Raw genomic sequence first — 24831 nt, 5'->3', positions numbered from 1 at the left:
AGTTTAAAAGCTGGAAATTGCCAAAATATATTGATATAGGGCTGCAAAATTCGAAGTTTGTCCTAACATCACAATAATAATGCGACGCCCCTTTAACTCGTCTACATTCATCCTCTCCATCTTTTCGAACTTCGTGGCTACTCAACCATACTAACATATTCAAAAACTTTTATTGCAACTTTTTTTCTTCTCCTGTATAAAAAATTTCGCTTCGTTTTGTTTAGCATTAACGTGGTCCGCGTTATATCGAGTTGGTGTATTTCATTCGCGCATTTTTTTAACTGGGCAATTATTGCGGACGTCAGCATGACTATCCCGATCTCGTGGGTGACGTGAAATATTTCGTCGTTCGGTCGTGCTAGAGAACGCCACCAGCAAGTTTCAAACGCTCTGTACCTGACCTACGAGTGACGTCATCATATCCCGAGCTTTTAAGTCTTTGTGGTCCCTGCGTAAATTATTTAGTTTACATGTTAGAAAGTGCTGCTTACCTAACCTACATATCTCGAGAAGTTCCACTCTGGCAGGTTGTATAGTATGGGTGAATTGATGTTTTTCCTAATTTTAACAACACTCCCAGGCCTCTTTATTTGAACTAGTATTCTGGCTAGAGCTAAATTTCTCAATTAGATTAGCCGGTATCCGAACAATTTAACAATCCTTCGTGTATAGGGCGTTCGGATAATCAACGAAAAAATACAAAAGATTTCGTAGTAAAACATTAATACTTCCAAATATATAATTTCTATTATTTAAAAACAAAAATAGTTATCATATGGTTGAGTTTTCTCGCATTTTGATTGGTAATCTACACGAATTCTATATTCTTATTTTTTACCTACAACCAACTTAAAATGGAACAATCATCTGTCGAGTATCATGCTCGGTTTATATGATAAACTAATTATCGCACTTGTTTTCAAAAACTATCGTCATATTTTTTTCGTTTTTTAGTTCCCGTATATTTTACTCGCCTAAAGGCTCTTGATGTAAACGAGATGGTTCATGTGAATAGTATTTATCTCTGAGAAACCTCTGATTGGCTGAGCTGAGGTGTTAAATAGTGCGCCCATGTTAAATATAAAACTAATCACCAAAAACGGTTGAAGAACCAAATATAAATTGATGTACAAAAGTTTTAAAAAAATAAAAAATCGTCATATGTATCAATAGTTTCCCTTAATTCTTTCATTTTTAGGATCAAAGGGTGTTTTTGCATGGTATTGGGCGGGAAATTTAACGCCCATAAATTCTAGGTGATATTCTCCGCTCTTTAAAAAGTCATTTGTAACAGGGTTTCCACTTGGATCTTTGATATATCCATACGCAATACTTTTACCAATATGAAAACCATAGCCACCGCGACGAACAAAACCAACTATTTCGTTGTTTCGATAGATAGCTTCTAGTCCAAGTATTGCTTTGTGTCTAGGAAATACAACAGAAAGTAACATTAACACTACCCTACTGCTATCACATCTATCATCAGGTATTGTCAAACCTATAACAAAACCTATCCTAATTTGACTAATCATACGAAAAGTTCACGAAATCTAAGTCGGAACCGGCAAAACCTTGTGGCACGAATACCCTACCCAACGCCAACAGAAATTTAGAAAACAAATATTCGTATATACTCGTCAATGGTGAAACAAGCTAGTTTCTTCATCAAGCCGTCTTTCTTTTGCTGTTCTAGTTTCTCTCTTCCAAGGAAGGGTACATCTGATTTCAACTTGCATGTGAATCCAAGTACAGCTTCCAAAGGTGTGTCGTCGTCACGTATATCAGCATGCCAATGACGGTAACCTTTTTCTATGCTAAGATTGTCGATGGCTCGATAACCTAAGCGAAGGAGTTCATACACACTCAACCGTGGAGTATTAATCAGCTAGTATTAATTTATTTTTTCCTATCAAGAATATTTTTAACCTGATGGAGGCTGAAGAGAAAAAGAAAAATAGCTTCGTTAAGTTTCTGTGATTTTTTCCCTCCACCTACGATCAAGAAAAATTTATTTCCCGAAATTTGCATTTTTTGGGTGTCTACATGGCGAAGACAAATTCTGTGAACATCTCGTGGCTGCAAAACATTCCTCTCCTAGGGTTGCATATTATACTCGCTAAAAAGCTCTGGCTGGTCATTGAGTTTCACATACCTGAGTTGATTATTCCATATTTGTCACCAGCCTTCATCACTTCGCGGTACACATCCACACAACTTTCTGCAGGTATATGTAACTCCCATCCCATCTCTCCGACGAACGTTAATCTCAACGCACGTAACTTGTGGCCCGCAATGGTCACCACTTTATGTGTAGAAAACGGAAACGAATCATTACTTAAGTCTTCCCCAGTAATCTCTTCAAGTAAAGCACGGCTGTTTGGGCCTTGTATACTCAACATCCCAACTGACTCAGAAATATCTTTCAATTCAACGTTAAATTTCTGATCATATATAACGTCGGAGATGTGACCCCAAGCATGCTGTCCAATGGCGCCACCGATAGCTAAGTAGTATCCATCGCCTAAGAAAAACAAGTAATATATTTGACGTGATGTCTACAACATCCAAAAGAAAATTGTGTAGTGAGCATGCAATATTACAGCAAATTTAAAGAATTAACAAACCATCGAAACTAGGAAAAATGGAAGAAGAATTATCGTTCGTATCGAGCACGGTCACGGTAAGATCAGCAGCTATGCCGCCATGTTTGTTTAACATGCAAGTGTAGGTAGTAGAACCTTAAATAAAGAAATAAAGAAATACAGGAGTTCAAATTTTTTATTTATAACATCTCGTAAAAGCTAAAAGGTACGCCTGTTCGCTGAAAAATATCATCGAATTAGGCAGATTAGACGTTTTTTAAATAGTTTTGTAGAAGATTGTGGGTGTCAGAAATTGAGGATATTTTTCATAGGGACTCAAGGAAAAGTAAAAAATAGCAAATCAAATTTATTGGATATTTTTGATAGCTATCATAAAGATAAATATACACATATAAAATATCTGAAATCAAATAGAGAACACTACAAACATTTAGCCATCACAAATATTTTTTGAAGTGAAATGAAAAGAAAGGTCTGGAAAGTTTTAAGAAGGCGTGTAACGCCAACGTAAATAAACGTCCCTTTGACTAAATGGTCAGGAGAACAGTTGAAACGAAGAAGTTGAAAATGATTAAGCGCCAAGGAACTCAAGGTTTGCCAATTACAGAACAGAAATGCAACAAATGACAATCTAAAAGCACTAATTACCAGGTGGTTTCCTCATGTTGTTAGTGAAGATCCAGTCAACAGCTTTTGCAGCATCCGGACCTGTCAATAGAAACTTTGCAAAATATGACATATTAAAAGCAGCTACCTTTTCGCGACATGTTCGACATTCTTCACCGATCTGAAAGAGTATAAACAACACAATCACGAAACAATATCATGCGTAGAAACTAAAAGAGAGATACCTTCTGCTAGTTCTGTAATTACATTCTCTCCATACAGGTGTGGGAAATTGCAGACGGTCAAAAACTGCCACCTTTTGTGACATTGGGTCGCAAAATTAAAGTTGCAAAAAAAGAATATTCCGATTGACTCGCAGAAATAAATGTTGCATAAAAAAAATTAAAGAATGGATGAGACATAAAAAAAATCTAAGCCAGACTATATCTTTATTAGAGCAAACATTTTTGTAAAATTCAAGACAGTGGAAAATCATCAAGTAATTTGCAAAAAATACAAATGGAGGTTCTCGGTGTATTCGCACGACAAAGTAAGGTTTTCAACTAAATAAAAATCATTCTTACAGTAAAACAAAAATACACATACAGTATCAAAGTGCTTTGGAAAGCCAAAGGTGTAATCATCTTTTAACAGTTTATTATAAGTGTAATCTTGATGGGCAGGTGTCCCCTCGTAACTGCCATACCAATCATAAGGAAGCAACTAAAAAAACATGTAGAAAACAACAACAACAGAAACAAAAACAAAAACGACAACCACAAAAAAGTTAAAGAACTAAACTTACTTTAGGTTTTTCTGTCTTACTAAACCAGCCAGGTCTCTCCCAACCATGTCTTTCTTGAAAAAAACAACCTGCTTCTGCCAAAACCTACATCAAAAGTGAACTGAATTTATGTACCGATATAAAATGGTAAAATATAGTATATTGTTAATATAATCTTAGATAAGGGTTTGAAAATACAAATTAAATAACTTAAAATTTTGTTTTTTATTACCCTGGATTCTTAAACTTTAATAATACAGGGTACGGTAATTCCTCTAATTAACGCCGCCATAGATTTTTAGATGTGGCGCTTATTAGAGGGCAGCGCTTATTTCAAAGTTTAAGATTTATGGTTTTAAAAGGTTTAGGGTGTAAGTATTAAAATATCACAGAAAAGACAATTCGTTTTACGTTTTCAGTATTTAATTTAAAAGACTTTTAAAAGTCCTTCATGAAGAACTGGAGAAAAGAATAAGAAGTGTTCTTATCTTGAACAAAATGTAGAAGATTTTGTTGATTAGAAAAGAGTAGACTTTAAATAATCAACTGCGGCGCTAATTAGAGGGCGGCGCTTATGACAAACTTTAAACTTATGGCGCGGCGCTTATTGGAAGGTGGCGCTAATAAGAGGGCGGCGCTAATTAGAGGGCGGCGCTAATTAGAGGGTGGCGCTAATTAGAGGAAATACGTTACATGCACAACAATTTGGGTAGCACCAGCAGTTCATTTCATTGAGCAAATTGATGCAATAAAGTCCTGTAGAAAAACTAAAAAAATTAAATCCTAATGAAATGTATACAATCAAAAAAGTTTTTTAAAAAACAGTAAAACGTTTCTCCTGTTGTAACATTGCAATTTTTTTTAGACATTATAACCGGAGGTATGGTAAAATTTCGAAATTGACCTTTTCGTAAAAATTAAATATCTTGAATTGGTAAAATTTTAAATATATTTATAAATATATTTATAACAAAGATATAAAAACATGCATTTTTAATTTGCTTAGTTTTTGCAAAAAATATAAAAAAAAGCAAATAACTTGAGTGGAAACATCAACTCCTTTTCAGAAAAAGCAGGTAGGCACCCTTAAGCTTACCTCATGAAATGGATCTTTTCGCATATTACGAGCAGCAAGAGGTTCATCATTGGGAAACACCATTGAATAATTCTTTGCGTATGCTTCGTGACTACGTTCTCGGTTCCATGTCTCATTCTTTGTCAATGAATTGTGAAATCGTCTACATAACAAAAAAATTTTGATTAGCAAGAACAAAAAATAACATTCAGGAAATTTTTCCAACATTTTTGAAAATTATTTTTTGAACGAAAACATAATCTTTTTTTACTAAAAACATGGCATACCAGAAAAATAGATTTGATTCAGTAATGTTGACAGAATAAGAACAAAGATACAACATTATTGCATTTTAAAATATCGCTTAAACAACAGCAATCATTGTCAAAACTCCATAATGCTTAGCCAATTGAAAAAAAGAACAGCCTATTGATATGTGAAGATATCTCACCTGATATCAAATGACCACATGTCAAGATCTGGATGTCCATGGATGATCCACTTGGCAAGTTCATTACCACACCCTCCAGCCAGCATAATGCCAGATGAATTGAAACCACATCCATGATAGAAGCCTCGCAGATCATTGTCAGGTCCTAATAGTGGCTTGTGATCAGCAGTGAACGATTCTACAAAAATTCATTCCATCATTTATTGTTAGCAAAAAGCATCTAATTTGTAATTTAAATTTGCTTGTGTCAATAATTTCATTCCGATGTGATATATTTTATCTGCACACCTGCTTTGTTAACATGTCAGCATTTATGTTGATTGTCAAATGCCAGCTTAAATTACAAAGGCTATGAATTTGAAAACAACACAACATGTAACATAGAACATACCTGGGCCACAGACTGTTGATTTAACTCCAGTTTCACCAATAATGGGTACTCGATTTATAGCCCCTTCAATGTTACTGCTAAATACATCCCAGTCCAAGTCAAATAGGGAAAATGCAAAGTCGTTCTTTACCTAAAACAGTGCCGCATAGTTAGCATGTATGTACATGTTTAAATTTTAAAATAATTTAAGAAATCACCTTTTCCCAGAAAATTGGGTTTGATTCATATCCACCAACCGATAGGGCATCACCTTGAAGTTTTAGGTAAACAGAGGCATCATGGTCTCTCACATTAGGCATTTTTTCTATACCTTCAATCTTTTCAGTGACAATGTAGGCGTGTTTCATTGCAACCAATGGTACAGTCACAGAGCACATAGCTCCAATATATGGCGCCCAAACCCCACCACAATTCACAATACAGTTTGTTTTGATTTGTCCTGTCGATGTGTTGACAGCTGTCACGCTGCGTTTTCCATATTCATCAACCTTTGTTTCAATACCAGTAACAGGACAGTTTTCTATGACCTATTAACAAAGCATTAACTATAATACCTAGACCTTAAAACTTATACGAAAATTCAATCAATTGTAAGGTTAGGAAAGTATAGCAGAAGTATAGCAGCTCCTCTGCTATACTTCTGCTAAATTTGCGATACTACTAGTAGTTATGATTAGAGAAAGTGACTAACCATAGCACCTCTTTTTGTCGCACCCCTTGACAAAGCCAATGCCCAACCTGCAGGGTCAATTGTACCATCACCAGGACTGTATAATGTTCCATACAAATCACTAATGTTCATTAGAGGATACAATTTTTTTGTTTCCTCTGGGGACAGCACAAAGGATTCAATATCATACACCTTTCCGAGCTGAAAAAAAGTAATTGGAGTAATGAAACAACATTAAAAACAACAACAAAACGAAGAAACAAAAAAGGGAACAAAGGTAATTGGAAGTACGAATGAATCTCACTGTCATCAAGCGTTCATATTCATTAAGTCGTTCCTTGTTGTTTGCAATGAAGAGTCCACCGTTCTCATTATAACCAGGACTCTGTCCAGTCTCTTTCTCCAATACATCTCTTGCCAAAATGCGAGTGTAGTTGCACAATTCTAGATCTAAATCTGCAGGTCGTAATCTCCAAACCAAACCTGCACTGTGCCATGTTGTTCCAGCAGTTAGCTGATCTTTTTCTAAAAGGACAACATTGGTCATTCCATATTTAGCAAGGTGATACAATATCGAACAACCCAAGGAGCCACCACCAATCACGACAGCATCAGCTTGAGTTGGGACAGCTGAAGTTGTTGTTTTACCATCCCCAGACTAAAGTATAAAACAAACCTTCACATACTAAAAATATTAAACCAACACAAATTGATTTAGGCATCCTATTGAAAGCACAATACAAAATGCAAATTTTGTAGAAGGTGAGCAATTTATAACGAACTTTATTCTTCTTGATGCACATGCTAAAATCTTTTTAAAAGGTTTGAAATAAACTAATTTTTTTTCTAAATTAATGGAATTTTGATCCAGGTGTGCTCTTAAGTTGGTATACGAATCAAGGAATAACTATTACTTGATTTGTTCATTTTAAACATAATTATATAAATATTCAAATGTTATATATTACAATTGTTCAAGTTTTAGGAATGGTGTATTTTGATGTATCGACAAAATGTGATTAAAATATTAGCAAATTAATCCAATATGTACAACAAAATAAAGAACAGCTTTAACCCAAAACATACCTTCAAAATTTGTGCATAAGGCACACCACTCTCAGTTGTGTCTGTAGAAAACCATGCAGCACATTTTGGAATCAACTTTAAATTTAACAAATTTCTGGCACTTTTACGAATGGAAAGCATTTTAATTCATTTTTCTCTATGAGGTATAAAAACAGTAAATTTTATTCCTTAGAATGTTTACTGACAGGCAATCATTATAGTTGGTAAGGGACTGTCTTCACCATCATTTCACATTTTATAGAAATTGAAACATTCATGATCGTTTCAAGATCATATCATCATTTTTTAAAATCGTTTACAGATCGTTTTAGGAAACAAACACAAAGAGATTCAAAACAAATGTAAATTGTTTTTTAAGCACCTAAACGATACGAAATGAAAGCAATGGGAAACGATTTTGAAACTTTTTTTAAAACAAATCTAGAAACAAAATTTTGAAACAAATTAGGAAATGAATTCTGAAACAAATTGATTCTGCAAAGTAATTAAAAATAAAATAAATTTATTGCATGAAAGTATTTAAAGACATTCATTTTCCCTCAACAAATTTCACGAAAATGGACCAGCAAAATTGCGTATTCATAGTTTCGATTTACAGGATCTTTTCGCTTTTAAAAATTCCGTTTTCAATGTTTTTAAACAATCTATGGCAATTTTTTTGCTTTCTACAATGCTGTTTTCATGTATTTTGAACAATCTACAGTGATCTTTTCGCTTTAAACAATCCTGTTTTGACTCTTTTAAACAATCTGCAGCCATCATATTGTATTCTATGATCTGATTTTTTTTATGACAAAGAATGCATATATTTACATATAATTTGATAGCTAAATTTCTTTGCAGGCTGTCAAATGTAAAATCCAACGCGATTTTGCAAATCTGATTTGCTGCCAACATCCACCATTCGCTGCTGATGGTTCCCATTTATTTTTCCCTTTGTTGAAGTTGAATACTTTACAGAATGGTTATTGCATCTAAATTGGATTTGCGAGAGGTAAGAATCACAAGAATCCAGCTAGTTGGGAGAATCCAAATGGATTCGCGATAGCTAAGGTCGGAATTGACAGCCTGCTTTAGAAATCAGCAATGTGTGATAACAGAAGCAATTTTCAAACGAATTGGGCAACGAAATAATGTTAATTTTTTAGAGACAATACGAACGATTTTCAATTAACAAAGCAATTCAAAACTATTCAAAACAAATTGAAATTAATTTAAAAACATATTGATATTTTGTACAAAAAGGAAGTCATGTTAACCCTATGGAAAAGCAATGTGTTACCTAGAATTAACTATTGTTCATAGCTGAACAATAATTACTGCTGGCATAATTCAACAGATAGAATGAATTCAGACTTTATATGCAAATTTAAAGGAAAATATATCTCTGGCCATTTAGATTCACTCACAAAATACAATTTATACTCACTTCAAAGAGGTTGTGAATGATACAGAATTATCTATGTTTGGAAATTCATTGAAGGCTTGTTTCCAAACCTTGGTTCCAAAAAATGGAAGTATCTATTGTCCCACGCCTAGGCAGGAAATGTTCATTAGCACCCTACAACCGCAACTTACCTAGCTAGCAACCTTTAGAAACTGATGCTTCCTCACTGTCACTTCATGGTGCAAAATTATTTAATTGCTTACCAAAAGAAGTGAGAAATCTTTTTTAAAAAGCTGCTGGATAGGTTTATGTCTAAAATTCCACATGAACCTAGTAACAAAATAATGAAATATAACCAAAAAATCAGTTAAAAATGATTAATTTGCATGATTTTCAAAGTCAATTTAATTACTTTGGGTTCCTGATAAAAAAAATGAGCAAGAAGAATGTATTTTTATTGGAATGAGCGGATACAACACATTCTGTATGTACAGCATTAGACTATTCAGGAAATTTTGGGGAAAGGATGCAGAAGCCTCCTGGCTCCAAATGCCCCCATCATATGCACAAATTATACCATCATGTGTCCTGGAGTGCAGGCAAGCATTACTATATATACCTCATGTCTTGAGCTAATATGGCTAAAAAGTAACTTTAAAGTTCGCTAACTGAAAATACTGGATAAGATTTTGGTTTGACATTAGAAAAACCTATTAGTAAAAAATTTACCTGCAGTTAGTTTATTTATTTATTATATTTACTATAAATATTTATTATAAATATTTATTATAAATACCCTATACGACTAGATCATGTGCTATACCTATGGATGTGTATATATACATAAGCTCAGTTTATACCCAACAAAACTTGTATGTTGTAGCATTGTGGAAAAATATCTTACTTACTAGCAATATGCGCACGTTTTTTGCACCGACCCTTCTTGGGAGATCCTGTCTAGCTGGCTAATTGTGGTCAGCGTGCATAATCTATTCCGTACAAAGTTGACCCAGCGTCTAGGGTTGGTCAATTTCTGCGAGAGCACAAAGACGGACAATTTTGTACGAAGTTAGTCATAATTTACAAAACTAAGATATGCTTTTACCTGCGCTCTGTAAATGGCCTAAAAAATTGGATGTTGTCTTCGAGGTCCCCATGATTTTTTTTAAAGAAAGGGACATCTAGGTCGTAACTAAACGAACGTACTCCTTTTAAATATAACTTTAAAATATAAGATTAAAATAAAAGACAATTCATTTTTTTATATGTTTTCTGCTTATTTTCCAATTCGCGGCGCTTAACCAGTTGTTTTATTGTTTTAAGATTTGGAATTAAATCGCTATCGCCATTGAATTGATTATAACCTCTAAATTTAAATTCAATTTACTGATATTTTGGCGCTCCAAGAGACGTTTTTCCAATTTTTTTGATCCAGTGGTGAGCGTCTGTTCTAAATTTTCGTTCTGTTTCTGAAATTGACGGTCAAAAGGAGTTAGTTAAATGTTAAAGTATGTCAGGTTAAGCGTTATTTGTGTCCATTTTTGAAACTTCTTAGTGCCCACTCATTTTGAAAGAATTGTGGACAAACAGTTTTAATGTTTATAGTTTAAGAACTTGACATGTGAGCGCTTTCATGCATTTCACGCCCTTTAAAAACTTAAAACCATGTTAAATTAATTCAATTCTCTTTTCTCAAAATTCGCCGCTGTAAAAAGATGGTCAGTTGGTAGCGGCTACCGCACAAAGCCCCGGCATCGTATATTAAATGACATTGTACGGAACAGTCTGTCCCGTCCATCCCGTCTGTCTGGCCGACTATCTTTGTTTTCTTTTTATAGTACCTAGTTCCCGGGGCTATGAACCTTAAGATCGTGTCATTTTAGCATGAAACCAATGATAACATGGCGGTCGTATTGTAGCGAAACAAGCTGTCGCACGCTTCTTTATTAGCAACGTTTTTCTAACCAACATTAGGCACTGAATTAGGCTTTAAATTAGATTTCAACAAATTCCATAGCTCCACTCCAGGGACTGTGATTCCCGTTTATTCTCTTCTTAAATTACGCAGGATCCTATAATCTATCGTAATCTAGCGGATACCGTCCTAATTACGTGATTATCTAAGCAAACAACTCTAGCGACGATCTGACGACTCCGCTTGCCACATAGCGTCATGGTTTTGACTATAAGCCATCCCTAAAACAACTGCAAAAATGCCGGAGAACGTAGGCGTTTGCGCAGGGTCAGGCAAAAAAGAAAGACTAAACCGTGATTTACGTCCTTAAGTCCATGATGTGTTTTTCTCAATGTGAGATCAATGTGTACCAAAATCTTACATCAAAAAACTACTGAACCGGTACTGGATTCGTAGATTTAAGAACTGTTGCACCGGTAATGAAACTTTACTACCGGACTCCATATTTGCAAATCTACTGCAAGGGTACAGGATCTTAACTTCATTCCTAGCTTACTTTGTTGCCTTTTCGGACGAGGATTATTAAAATAAAGTAAGGGAAAATAACGTGTTTTATGCAGCGACAACTACTGTTTCTTTTTTGCGAAAAAAAATCTACAAAGTTCGTTGTTTTAGCAATCAATAAAAATAAATATAATAAAAAAATATAAGTTCGCAAGCAACAATTGGTTAAAAGGTATAAACATGATGGAATTTTTGCTTGTTTAATCTTGACCGGAGTTTAGAACTCTAAAATTGTGAGAAGCTCCGTTCGTAGCAATCAGGCAACTAGAAACGTGTCATTATGTCTATACCTTTTTCATCTCTTAATATGTTAAGAGCAGTTTGGGTATCTTAATTCGTGATTATGGTCTGCGTGAAATTCTTTGACTTCTAAAAATTGTCTAGACTCATCTACTCGCCAAGCGAGCGAAAACTTGCAGTCTTGCTTTATAGCACTAAAAGAAATATAAAAAAACCAGTTTTATAGAACACAGTAATAAAGAGGTCTGGAAACAGGGTCGCTAACAGGGTTTAATTCATAGTACTGAAGCTTGCGTTTTATTATTTTCGTTAATCTTTCTTGTGAAGCCTTAACAGTTCGACTATCTCTACCGTAGACATCAACAAAATTCTTCTCTTTGTATGTATCTAATTTTGTTTTCAATTATTGAAAAGTCGAAAACTTTTTCCCAACAACAAAAGTAATTGACATAGTGAATTTATGCCTATCGAGATGCCGTATCAAAACTATAAAATTCTTCAGCAAAAAAAAATATCTTCTTAGCGTATGAAAGCAGTACAGTTGGTTTCTTCAAGAAAAATTCAAGCGTCTTGTTATCTAGACTCTTACTTATTTAATATGTAAGGGTTTGTATCCACGAAATAGAAACCAGGCTTTTGCTTCTTTTTTGAAACGTATCATTCTATTGAAACGTTCCAAACGGTCAAGGGATTAAACATGTATTTCGCAACAACCTCTCTAAGTTGATTTTTTCAGGGTATGAGAAATTACCATTTCTAGTAATACTTATTTTATCGTCTTTGTTGTCAAAATAAAATTTTACACAAAAAACTAGGAAGTTTGCTAGAAAATCATGTGCCGGAGCTAAGAGCCGGAGAAATCCGGTACCGGTTCAGTAGTTTTTCGATCTACGATTCCGGTACCGGTGCAGCAGACACTTCGTATTTATAATCCCCAGATCTCCTACGCAAATTGACAGGCAAAATAATGCAGGTGGTAAGCCTTGACCAGTTCATTCCAAACTGTCTTTCCAGGTAAAAGCATCTTTTGATCTCACACATTACAAAAGTTTTTAACCATAATTCGACTTTCTTTATCTAACTCGATTTTTTCTGCACATGCGCAAAAACCCTGTAAAGCAGAGCCAAGAAATAATTTTCTAAGGAAACACAATGAAAACAAAAATAAAATGATTCTATGAGGAAACAGCAAAACTAAGAAATAATTTTCTGAGGAAACAAAGCAATAGTAAGAACTAATTCTCTAAGATCACAAAATTAAAAAATAATTTTCTGAGGAAAGAGGAAGCCTGAGGTCATGGGTTAAAAACATGTGCTATCAAAACTGGTATTTCTTATGTGTTGATGAATAAATTTAAAGCAACCAATAAGCTGTTATTGTTTTTTTTATCCTAAAGTAAAATTTTATAGTTGAAAAAAATTGTAAGTATGAACCAACAGTTACTTAACACTTTTACTGCTAAAACTTTGAGTGCTGGGATAAAGCTTATTACAAAACTTTCACATTTAAGGTTGAAAGTAATTTTTTTTGTATTTACTATTTTGCTTTTTTGGTAAATTTAAAGATGTAAAAACAAACAACACTACAACATGCTCTTTTATTCTAACCAAAATTTTTTTCATGTTTATGACATTTGTAATATATCAAAAGTAGTCGATAAATTCAATATAAAACTTAAAAGTGTTTTTACCTGTTTCAAGTTACTAATAAACTTAATCCTACTGAGAACATTTGGAAACATGTACATATTTTCCATAAACTTCAAGCCTATTTTACCCTTACCCTTTTTTAAGAGCCCTGAAAATTTATAAAATTACTTTATCAATGTTCTCGATATTTGATCAGTTGCAGTTATAAAATGACCTCATCATATAAAGTTGTTTCTGATATTAGAAAACAACAATCCAGGGTTTCTTAAGGTTTAGCAAACCCTGAAAACCAAGTCGTTATACAAGTACAACCTTGGAAATATGCACTTTTTTAACAAGAACTTTAGCTCGGTTTTTCACGTACATGTTGATAGCCTAGTCATTTTTTTTCAAAATTTAAACTCTGTGTATATATAAATATAAATTATAAAAGAAACTTTATCTGGGGTATAATGTAACACAGTTTTTTTCTTCGCATCAAAAGCATGAAAACATGAACCCTGTTAAACTCCTTGTTTTTTTGTTTTTTTTTTCATGGGAGGTGAGTTTTAATTTTGATTTATGTTAAATTTTAATTCATGCATATTTTATCATCTTAGATTAAGTTATAAAACATGGATATTGAAGAAAAACTTGCTTCATACTATAAACAAATGAATCGTCATTTTCAAAGCCATGGGAGAACAAAAGACTTCACAGGGCATTCATCTAAGGTAACACCTGGTTATCATGAGTAATGCTATTTTTTAGTGTCTGAAATTTTCTTGTCTTAAGGGAAATCCTACTTGAAAAATTATGTTTTGTATGTTATGAATATGTTATGGGAAATATGATCAATATGAAATTATGCATATTTGCTGTGTGTTATGAACGAAGGTGAGGGTTGGGGCTATTGTTATTATGCATAATAACTGGTTATAATATGCATAATTCCTGAATTTATTACAATCCCTGCAACATATATATATTATTGTGAGGTTTTATAAAGTTGCTAAACAAGTCCATTACACTTCCTTGAAAGGGTCTCATTTTGAAGATGTATTGTGTTTGTATATGGTACATTGTCACTGTCTAATTATTGTGTTTTAAAGGGCACAAGTAATAGGGTAAACCTATACTGTTATTATTTGAAATTATTGCTTCTGATTGCATTATCTAATAGCTGCTATATTTTTTGGTATTATAACCCACAGCCTAAAAATCTGACTAAAATCAACAAGAACAAACTTTGACATTTGTTAATCTCCATACAATCCCATTTTGATAGTTTTAGAACAAAACGGTAAATGCTAGAAACATTGACATGATACATATGTTTATTCAACCATTTTGGATAAGTTTTCACATCATTGAAACCTGCACAATTTTCAAAATTCTGATGTGATATATGAAATATAATGGATTTTCCAGACTTTGTGTAATTGCATTTTGACAGTTAAAATAAAACTATGGTGTTTTCTAAGCCTGCTACAATCATGTTTTAATGAATTAAAAAACTATACATTGAAGCATCATACAATTGTATGTTAATGGTTTTAGAACTGCATTTAAGAGTCTAATGATTGTATGATGTCTAGTGGTTTTAGATGTGTGATGTTCAGTCTTCATACTAATGAATTTGGAATTTTTCATATAAAAAACTACTTTTTATTTTCAATTAAGTTTAGTGATATTAGTGCAATTGAGTTTTATTAGGTATGCGTGCGATCCACTGCATGCCTATTAAAGATCTTACAAAATGGCCTAAAAAATATTGAGACAGTCCCTTATTATACAGTTTTATGGACCTTTAAGTTGACCGAAATAATACGATTTCTGTGCCAGTCCCATGTTTGTTTACATTACTGTCTTTAAAGGGGGATTTAACGGAGCGAATTGAAGGGCGAATTGTATCTGAGCATGCACAGTTTTGTTTGTTATGATTTTGCATCAAAATATTCGCTTCGCTGAAAAGTAGAAACAGTTTCTACTTTTTCGCGGCTAAAGGTTTCGCTGCTAGTTTTACACCAATCAGAACGCGGTTAACCAATGTAAACAATGAATTTGGCATCTAATTTATTTTGTCGTGAAAATTAAAAAGCGAATTCGCCGTTTAAGTCGCTTCGTTAAAATCCCCCTTAACGCCCAGTCTTAATTTGGCTAAACAATCATATATGTTGATTAAGCCAGATAGATAAAGCATCACACACCAAGTGAAATTTTTATTTGCAGAACATTCATGGATGCTATCCAAAAACTAACGTAAATTCTTAACCTTATACTTATTTTTAGGTTCATTCTGTTGGCTGGAATTGCAATGGTCGATACCTTGCATCGTGCTCATTCGATAAAACAGTAACCATATTTACACTTGATAAAGATAGACTGGTAGGTGTTATTATCAGTTTTTAATGAACATGCTTCTTAGTAACATGTAAGTTGAGTTGTAGGTTATATAAGCGCATATAATTGAGGAAAAAATATGCTTTTTTTAGCTGAAAATATAAAATAATATATGCCAAAGAACTAAAAAACAAATTTTTAACAAAGTCCATAATTCTAGTTGAGCTACATAAAAGTACGTGATAATTTATTTCCACATTTTTGCTTTTGTATTTTCCTTTTGTTGCTTGTGTACCAAAAGTTACAGCATCACAGTGAAAGAAATTTATGGTCATTGATTATTAAGGGACGATTTTTAAAGTTTTTACTTGTGCTTATGTCATAGTGAATCGCTGTCTATATGCAACGTGAGGCTGTAAATTTTGTGCAAAACTTCATCTACATTCTGCTTATAACCACAATTCTTTTGTTATTATTTTTTCTTGCAAGAACCAGTAAATAAAATAAAGCGTTTTTTTTCATGCAGTCAAAAGAGCAAACAATGAAAGGCCACAGTGATAGTGTTGATCAACTCTGTTGGCATCCAACTAATGGTAACTTACTGGTTACTGCATCAGGAGACCGAACTGTTCGTGTCTGGGATGCAAGAGGTATGGTTTTTACAGGATGGTCTAAAGCACTAGTTGATTATGAGAACACTTTGATATTCATGCCATAAATTAACTTTTTGTCTCAGCTGCCAGTTCTATTTTTTATAGCCCAAAAGTATTTAATATTCTCTGAGATATTTGTGGCTTAGCATGTTCCTCAATTTTATATTAGTAATTTTGTACTGGCATTTTGTGGATGCTATTTTTACATATCATACCCCATAACTTTGTTACTAAGTTAAATTCTTTTGTAATTTTTACAATGCAAGGTCATGGTAAGTCAAGTTGCCTGTTCTGAAAGAGGATAAGGGAAAGAAATAGAAAAGGTTTGCCAATTCTGGTCACCTCTTCCATTTCTGGTCAACATAATGGTCAACATAATTTGGAGAATGTCTATTTAATGTTTACGAAAGCTCCCCTTTTTCGTAGCGACTTTAAAATATGCTGTTTTATGGGTTGTCATGACAAAAGTCATCACAAATATATGCCAAAATAGTTTTTTGAAATTTGTTATTATGATGAAAAGCTGACGTCAGCAAAAGTTATTCTTTATAGTTGTCGTTCGAGACATGATTTTTAATTGTCATACTCTTGATTTTAGGTAATGGAGCAAAATGTACTGATGTTTTATCAACGAAAGGGGAAAATATTAATATTTGTTGGAGTCCAAATGGAAACACTATTGCTGTTGGAAATAAGGTACTGCACATATAGAAAATGTTTCCTTTCAAAAACTAATAAGTGACTAATAAAATGAATTTAAAAAAAAATTAAGAATAGGAGCACTTAATATAAATATATTTTGTTTTATGTTTCTTGTAAAACTGAATTTACACTTTACACCAAACGAAATGATTTCAACTTTTATTGGGAACAGAACAGAAAAAATTATAAAAACAACAGAAAAAAGATCAATTTTAATTACAGTATCATCATTAAGTGGGACGTCCCTTGAACTCCCTTACTCTTTTCAAGCAATAAAACTTCGCTTAAGTGAGACCCTGAATAAGTAGGACGCCATCTAAGTAATGCATTTTTTTTTCAACCCTTAGAGAAAAAACTTCGCTTAAGTGGGACATTTAATGGAATGACTTCAAATTTTTTTGAGACTGAAGAAATTGCAATGATTCAAAGAAAGATTTTGTAAACAAAACAAACTTTTCTTGAGTTCTTTTTGTAAGAGTGCAATTTTGTCGCAGCTGGGACAAAAGAGGAAGCTGACTTCTACACCAATTACAGAAATATACAGCATTCTTAACCAAATTGACAGTGGCAAAATTCTATCACTTGTCGCTGGGGAACATAAAATACCAAGACTAAATTAACTGACTTTTTCTTCGATTAAGAAGATTCATATAACTTTAGTCTTTACCCTATTGTCTTCATTTTCTTCGTTTGATGAGATAAGAGATACAGAGAAAAATTAAAAAAAAAAACATATTTTGATTATGAGTCTCTCAATAAATATCTCAATAACTGGGACAAATTGAGCTATTTGATAAAAATCCTTTTAATGAGGAATTTCGCCTAAAGAGGACGCCTGCTAAATAGTACATTTTTCCTCCGTCCCTTAAGTGTACCACTTAACTAGAATATACTGTATTTCTCTTGTTTCGTTTAATTTCGTGAAATAGTTTCTGGTCTAGTGGTATTACATTAAAAATGGTAGCTGCAAGTAGCGGCAGTCGGATTTCCATAGATTTTTCTGCAGGTTAACGACTAATAATACATTAATGATGGAGTCAAAAGTGTTTCTACCCTTTAAGAAATAATACAATAAGACTATTTTATTGCTGGCACACCTTATTTGAAAATAATTTAAAATAGAGTTTAACGTCAGAATCATAGATATTAACGTCATTATTCATTTCTATATCCGCTGTCTGCTGTTCAGGAAGATCTTATCACGTTCATTGACACAAGGACATACAAAATTACGGCTGAAGAACAGTTCAAATTTGAGGTACTACAGTATACTGCTCGTGTTTCACAGACAGATAGTTAAACTAGCAAAAGTTTGCAGAAATTGCTTGGTCTGATAAACTGCCCCCTCTTTTTTTTGTGCTGCTAAATTTTTTTTATTATTTAAATAAAGTTTAACATTTAGAACAACGTACATAACAAAAGTATAAATAAAAAATAAAAATGATGCAAAAAATTAAAATGATAAAATTTGCGAAATTCGTAAATAATCTTATTTACTATGTAAACCTACCTATAAAATTTATAATTGGAAAGGTTCGTTATTGTGTTTTGTTTCTCAAATTATTTTGTTTACTTGCTTCCCTCTTCTATGTAAAAAAAAATGTGTTCTAGCGAAATTTTCGAATTTAGTGCATTTACGAAGTTATTAATGTGCAAATCATTTTTTTGTTTGAAAATAAGTTTTAGTATGAAAAAATGTATTAAGCAACATTGTCCCTTAGTAAAAAGGTATGTTTAAACTGATTTTCAGGTGAACGAAATTTCTTGGAACAATACAAACGATTTGTTTTTTCTTACAAATGGACATGGTTGTATAAATATTTTAAGGTAACCATCTCATTTCTTTATTTTATTTCAGACACACATTTTAAAGCACATTTGCACCAAATTGTTTCACTGTTTATGTGAAAGTATCCTTCTATTCTTCAATTTTTTCCACATTTTTTGTTTTTGTATTTGGAATTAAGGTACAATAAAATTTTTGTACAAATTGCTGCATGTTTTAATATTTGGATTATTTTTGAAATTACCAATGTATAACTTACACAATTTTCAATAAAAAATTTTTTCGTTCTTTTTACGTGAAGGATAAAAACCCCGTTTTTTTCTGTAGTCAATTACCCAACGATCCATATCCATAGAGGATAACTCCAGTAAGATAAATTCTCTTTTTAGCTATCCTGATCTGAAACAAATAGAAACGTTAAATGCACATCCAGCGAATTGTATATGCATCAAGTTTGATCCAAAAGGAAAGTAAGTGATTTTTTTTATGGATTACAAGCATGCTACATTGGTTACTTTCCCCAGCATGAGAAGGTTGTAGATTTCCCACTACGCAGTCAAACCTGATCTGCGACTGTAAGCGTGAATTGTATTCCTGTTACTGTAAAGGAATTAAAAAAATGTGAGATGAAGTAAAATAACTTTAGCGAAAGACTTTTATCATAAAACCTTTCGCAAGATTTTATTTTTGAAAAATTTTGTTTCATCGATTTCTTGTTAGAATTCTCTCTCCCGATAGACAGGGTTGTCGACGTTTATATTTTTGTCATGATGGGCAACACAACATATAAATTGTCTTCAATAAATTACTACGTAGTCGTTACACAAAACATCAACAAAGATGAAAGTAATTTATGTGGAGGAGGAAAGAACGAGATTATTACAGAGTACAAAATAAATCACCGGAAGTAACTTTACCGAGTTTCAACATATTTTGCGTGAATGAACTTTCTGGCAAAACTCAGGAAATATTAAAAGTTTTTTCCTTTAAAATTATCAGCTAGGGAACGGTATTTACAATTTAGGCTCTTGACTGATCCAATAGTTGTTGTGCTGGACAGAATTTTCTACCTTATTGAGTGTTTTAATGCACCAGCATCGACACTGCTTTTTAAAATTTTTTTTGATAGCAGTACTAGTAAGAACTGTACCAGTAATAACTAAACATTTTTTTTCGTAGATAATCACGTGTAATTGTTTGTGTTTTTTTTTATTAGATATTTTGCTACTGGAAGTGCAGACGCCTTAGTCAGTCTGTGGGATCTGGATGAATTGTGTTGCGTACGATGCTTCTCAAGACTAGAGTAAGTTTTGAAATTTTAAATTTGGACTAAGTTTGGTTTGTGGAATATAACTTGGACATGGATTTGATAGGCTTGATATTGTAATCAATGAAGTTAAGCTTCTAAACATAATTTATTCCACAACTGAACTCACAATCAGTTACAATCGTCAGCAAAATTTGAGGGGCATTCGAGTTTTTAAATTGAAGCATAGCCAGTGACTTTCAGTCGACATATTGCTTGTTTGCGAAATAATTTATTTAAAACTGTGGCAGGTGTATTTTCGTAATTGTTTAACCCTTTAACGTCTTGCGATGTTTGAACTGTTTCTCTGAAACGGCTACCCATGCACAAAATTGTTTCACTACTGATTGATGTGGAGTACCGTGACAGCGTATTCTTCCCACGCCCCTAGCAACCCCAATTGACATTTTTGTACCTCCCTCTAATTTGAATTTCTCAAATAAAGACTTTTCCAATGTGTGTTTATTTTTTTATATTTTAGTTGGCCAGTGAGAACGATCAGTTTTAGTCATGATGGTCAAATGTTAGCATCAGCTTCTGAAGACCTCTTTATTGATATTGTGAGTATCACGTGCTTTTGTACGCTGTGAGTGTTGCGCATTTTGAGTTCGGAAATAATTTTCCTCAATCTTTAAATTTGTACGTCTAGCGTTACGACACCAGCCTTAAAAATGCAGTCAAATAGACACGAGCCCTAATAATTTTGAATCGATGCAACGTAACGCTAGACATACCAATTTTCCCGAGTGCTAATTTCCGCGAGTATTAAAATGCAGAAAAAAAAGAAGCCTTTAGAAATTATGTTTACAAAAATCACAGTTTGATGGGAAATTTTGTTTATGTTTTATAGCGGCCATACGTGTACGTGTTTCATCTCGTCTACATCTTCCAAACTACTCTGCTCAACTTCATATAACAAAAGCATATTTTATCATATTTATCATATTTTAGAAGGTTGAGAAAAACAAGATGGTCCTTTGGAGAAACTAAAGATGATATCTAAGTTGATATTTTATGTGGACTAAACACAGAGATAAAAAGCGCGTTTGTAGATGTTTAAATAATTCCCGCTCAATCATTTTAAAATACTGTTAGCCAATCAGGTTTAGTCATTAACTTTGAAACAACAGAGATTTATGCTTGAACGATTTGAATGATTGAAATTAACATGAAATTGGCCACTTCCATTGGACATCAAAATTATTTAATAGGCGGTATATAATATAACAATACGTATATTGCTCGCCTTTTTCTTAAGACTAGACTCTTAGATTAACGATTTTATAATTATGTATTTGGGAGAATAATGTAAACAAATAGAGCGATTCGTCAAGAAGGTGTAATTTTTGTTATGGCGACAAGGCTATAACAATTAAATATGGCAAGGTACAGAGAACATAGTCGGTGCTTTTGAGTAGGTTTTCTAGGTCAAACGAATGCACATAAGATGCTTATTCTTTCAAGCATATTCTGAATTTCCGAGAAGTATAAGGAATATGAAACAAATTTCTCTTTAGTTGTAATACATTATTTTCTACGGAATATTTTCGCATAACAATGACTGATTATTCGGCGTACAATTACATTTTTTGTTATTTCCTCTCTGTTGACAGCATTCATATATTTGTCTTTTTCAGGCGATGGTTGAAACGGGCGAACAAATATGTGAGGTACCTTGCAGTACTCCAACGTTTACTGTAGCATGGCATCCAAGTGAATACTTACTAGCGTTCGCATGTGACGATAAGGTAAAAAATTGTTCTAGTTATAATCGTCTACCGTAAAGTTTGCATGTGACGATAAGGTAAAATATATTCTAGTTGGTTTAGTGTTATAGAAAAAAAGAAATTCTTGAGCTGCAGTTGGTGGCTAAGTACAAGATATAAATTCATGTTTAGTACCGCTGGGTAGCCCAATTCATCGATGGGAGATCCAATTCATCGATGGGAGCTCTTTTCAATATAACCTGCCCCTCAGGAGTTATGACGGTCCAGCGGTGGTCTGTTTATGGCCCATTTTTGCTTTTATGTTTGGATATTTTCAGGACTTGTCCTTTAAGGGTTAATTGCCAGGGGTGTAAAATAATGATAAATCAGGTCCGTAAAAGTCAATTTATTTAATTGTTCTGACTGGCTAATTTTATTAATTTTAATCCTCTAATTTTCTCCGCAACTAATAAATAGCCAAAAGATGATTTCATTCATTTCTCGTCGATGACGGCTGTAGCTATCGAAACGTTAACTTACCATAAACTCCTTTGTTCACAACATTCAATACTGAATGTTATTACTAGTCATGGCGTTAAAACATTTTTTATGCAGGACAAACATGATCGAGATGCTGGCACCATCAAATTATTTGGATTGACAAATTCATCGTAGTTGGCAGTCACAGTCACGTGTTGGCATAAGTATTTTGCAGAATGGTATGTCATACCCATATAGAAAAAATTATGAATCTGACGCTCGCAATTGAAATATTATTGAATCGATTGCAGATTGAACAAAAACAAAGATGGAGAGAAAACATTGAATGCAATGAAAATGTAATAAAGCATTAAAAATATGTAGGCATGTATATATGTGAAAATAGAGATAGAGACGGTTTTTTTCGAGATGCCACTTAATTTTTTTTAAATTTTCATTTAATCTCCTGGAATTTCTCATTTAAGATATGTTTATAATTCAACTGACGATTAATTTCTTTGGCTATGTTATACGTACACTTAGTCCCGTATTTCTTTATGCATGAACATTCGTGTACTTCATAACAAATTTAGGGTAAAGTAGATTGTATTAAAATTCGTGCATATCCTAAGGCCGCAGGGCCACAATTAACATTTTTTACGGCAGCAACATTTTGTTGCGTGCGCCTGAAATATGTTGCGCCGCTTTTATTTTCGCACCGTTTATTTTTTTCCGCCCAAATTTTCGAACGCTCCTTTTAACATGCACTGGCGTTACGTTTGTCGCGAAATACTTTTAATAGGTAATTAAAAATATTTTAGAATTCACGACAAGAAACAATGTTCATTTAACTTGCAACTTAAACTAAATGATGAAAAATTAGTTACTGAAATAAAAGTCGCTCAAAAATCTTTAAAAAATCGTTAGTCTAACCTCGTTTTCAGAGAATTTTGTCCTTTGACTGCCAAAAGACACTAAGGAGGAGGGTGGTAATCGCACATCATTTTCCCATAGAGTTGTGGCGTCGATTTAAGGCTCGTTATTATCTTGTTGGCAATTTTTTCGAGATCCCTATTTTATTGTAAAACCTGAAAGATATACAGATATCATCTTCACGACAAGTTTTTAAAAAATCTTTCACTGAAATAGCAAACTTATCCCAATTTCTCCCTGCCTTCAGAAACGCCATTGCAATATAATGCACGATTTACACAATCATAAGCGCACAAGCAACAGCGTGGTTGCTGAATACATGCCATCACAGAAAAAATATTAGACGAGGGAGAGCATCTGTGGCTGTATTTCCATCGTAATGCTTTTTCCGAGTTGCCACAAGGTACCCTTACCTTGTGGCAACTCGGAAAAAGCATTACGATGGAAATATTTACCTACTATTTCTAATTGATTTTTGTTTTCTTTAACTTATTGATTCCTAGAGCCATTTCGCCTCAGTGCTCATAAAGACGACCGTCTGTTTACCAACGATTGGACACGATTATTTTGCGACGGCCCGCTTCTGGGCCGGAAATATAAAAATTTAAAGCCGTGTGCAAAACTTGGTTAAAAGGGCACCAAAATCGTGGACAACGCTAATAAAAATAAAAAGCCCTTGCAGGCTTAATAATTTCGGATTCGCTTGCGTTCGTCCACTACCATCGAACCTTCTGTACATTTTTAAGTTAAAGTCAAAAATGTTCTTGAATAGTGCCAATAAGTGCGAGAGGATCCTGTCCTAAATTACATTTTCACTATGTATTTAGACATATATACATGTAATGAGAACTTCAGAACATTATGTCATGCTGAGGGTATAAAATAGATTTGATAAACCTTTTTTTTTCAATTATCCCGCGTATAGAGGGAAAGATACTAAGAGGGTAAAATTTGTCAATTAAGAATTCGGATACGATCCGAAATCTTAAGAATTCTTTGAAAGGCGCAAATGGTAAATTCTCTGCAGCCGCCAGGCTCAAGGTCGATACTTTTGCGCAGGTCTGGTAAAGAGATTGTTTAAAATTTGTTTGGCATTTTCCAGTCCTCCAGCACAACGAATAAGTAAGGGTGCACGAAGGTTGAGAAATTCAAAAATAAATGGACGTGCGTCTGCAACTATTAACATGTTTCAAAAGTACGGATTTAACTAAATAACCTGAGAAGCGTTCAACAATGCGCGCTTTTTAGGTATAAACAACCAATATTGATCAATTGTGGCGCGAAATTTGAAATTAGTCGTTCTATATCATTATATTTTGTCCATAATTGTTACAAGGTATATTTTGTTTTAGAATTTCTAAGCACATGTTGTTTGAATTTTGGTCATCACATTTTAAATTATTTAAAAGTACATTATCTGTGAAACTTCTTTAGTCCAATATTGATCACTTATTATTTCAACCATTCCATCATAACTATGCGTGCTTAAATAATTTTTTACTTTCAACATTTAGAAAT

At 33.3% G+C, this 24831-nt stretch overlaps 2 protein-coding genes across 3 annotated transcripts; one reads left to right on the top strand and one right to left on the bottom strand.

Moving 5' to 3' along the window:
* Window positions 1-665: 665 nt before the first annotated feature.
* Window positions 666-10052, bottom strand: LOC130662453 (sarcosine dehydrogenase, mitochondrial-like). 2 transcript variants are annotated; one of them, XM_057461331.1, is made up of 16 exons: window positions 9965-10052; window positions 9248-9386; window positions 7670-7805; window positions 6888-7241; window positions 6605-6784; window positions 6111-6440; window positions 5914-6043; window positions 5523-5700; window positions 5093-5234; window positions 4018-4101; window positions 3819-3935; window positions 3255-3393; window positions 2628-2741; window positions 2156-2524; window positions 1638-1842; window positions 666-1428 (listed from the first exon to the last, which is right to left on the bottom strand). In XM_057461331.1, exons 3-16 carry the CDS (start codon window positions 7787-7789, stop codon window positions 1167-1169), a joined length of 2724 nt encoding a protein of 907 aa, XP_057317314.1. In that variant the 5' UTR covers window positions 7790-7805; window positions 9248-9386; window positions 9965-10052; the 3' UTR covers window positions 666-1166. The 2 variants fall into 2 exon arrangements, with proteins under 2 accessions (XP_057317314.1, XP_057317315.1); XM_057461332.1 differs by lacking the exon at window positions 9248-9386 and having other exon boundaries at window positions 9965-9986.
* A 3950-nt stretch (window positions 10053-14002) lies between these two features.
* LOC130662454 (THO complex subunit 3-like) lies at window positions 14003-22882 on the top strand. Its single transcript, XM_057461333.1, has 11 exons — window positions 14003-14138; window positions 15697-15792; window positions 16274-16397; window positions 16999-17096; window positions 18292-18360; window positions 18853-18929; window positions 19278-19358; window positions 20105-20191; window positions 20676-20754; window positions 21832-21942; window positions 22516-22882. Exons 1-11 carry the CDS (start codon window positions 14040-14042, stop codon window positions 22573-22575), a joined length of 981 nt encoding a protein of 326 aa, XP_057317316.1. The 5' UTR covers window positions 14003-14039; the 3' UTR covers window positions 22576-22882.
* Window positions 22883-24831: the final 1949 nt, after the last annotated feature.

The sequence above is a fragment of the Hydractinia symbiolongicarpus genome, chromosome 10, assembly GCF_029227915.1.
Source record: "Hydractinia symbiolongicarpus strain clone_291-10 chromosome 10, HSymV2.1, whole genome shotgun sequence".
Classification (NCBI taxonomy): domain Eukaryota; kingdom Metazoa; phylum Cnidaria; class Hydrozoa; order Anthoathecata; family Hydractiniidae; genus Hydractinia; species Hydractinia symbiolongicarpus.
The sequence above is the reverse complement of the archived record's forward strand: the minus strand, read 5'-3'. Positions and strand labels throughout refer to the sequence as shown.

What these genes read in the sequence shown, in the direction of transcription:
- LOC130662453 (XM_057461331.1), bottom strand. Translation starts at nt 7,789, where the DNA reads ATGCTTTCCATTCGTAAAAGTGCCAGAAATTTGTTAAATTTAAAGTTG. An exon ending in ATCAACAGTCTGTGGCCCAG is followed by an intron (nt 5,701 to 5,913) that starts GTATGTTCTATG and finishes GAATTTTTGTAG; the next exon opens with AATCGTTCACTGCTGATCAC. An exon ending in CATTTTTCCTAGTTTCGATG is followed by an intron (nt 2,525 to 2,627) that starts GTTTGTTAATTC and finishes TGTTTTTCTTAG; the next exon opens with GCGATGGATACTACTTAGCT.
- LOC130662454 (XM_057461333.1), top strand. Translation starts at nt 14,040, where the DNA reads ATGGATATTGAAGAAAAACTTGCTTCATACTATAAACAAATGAATCGT. An exon ending in AAGAACAGTTCAAATTTGAG is followed by an intron (nt 18,361 to 18,852) that starts GTACTACAGTAT and finishes ACTGATTTTCAG; the next exon opens with GTGAACGAAATTTCTTGGAA. An exon ending in AAGACCTCTTTATTGATATT is followed by an intron (nt 20,755 to 21,831) that starts GTGAGTATCACG and finishes TGTCTTTTTCAG; the next exon opens with GCGATGGTTGAAACGGGCGA.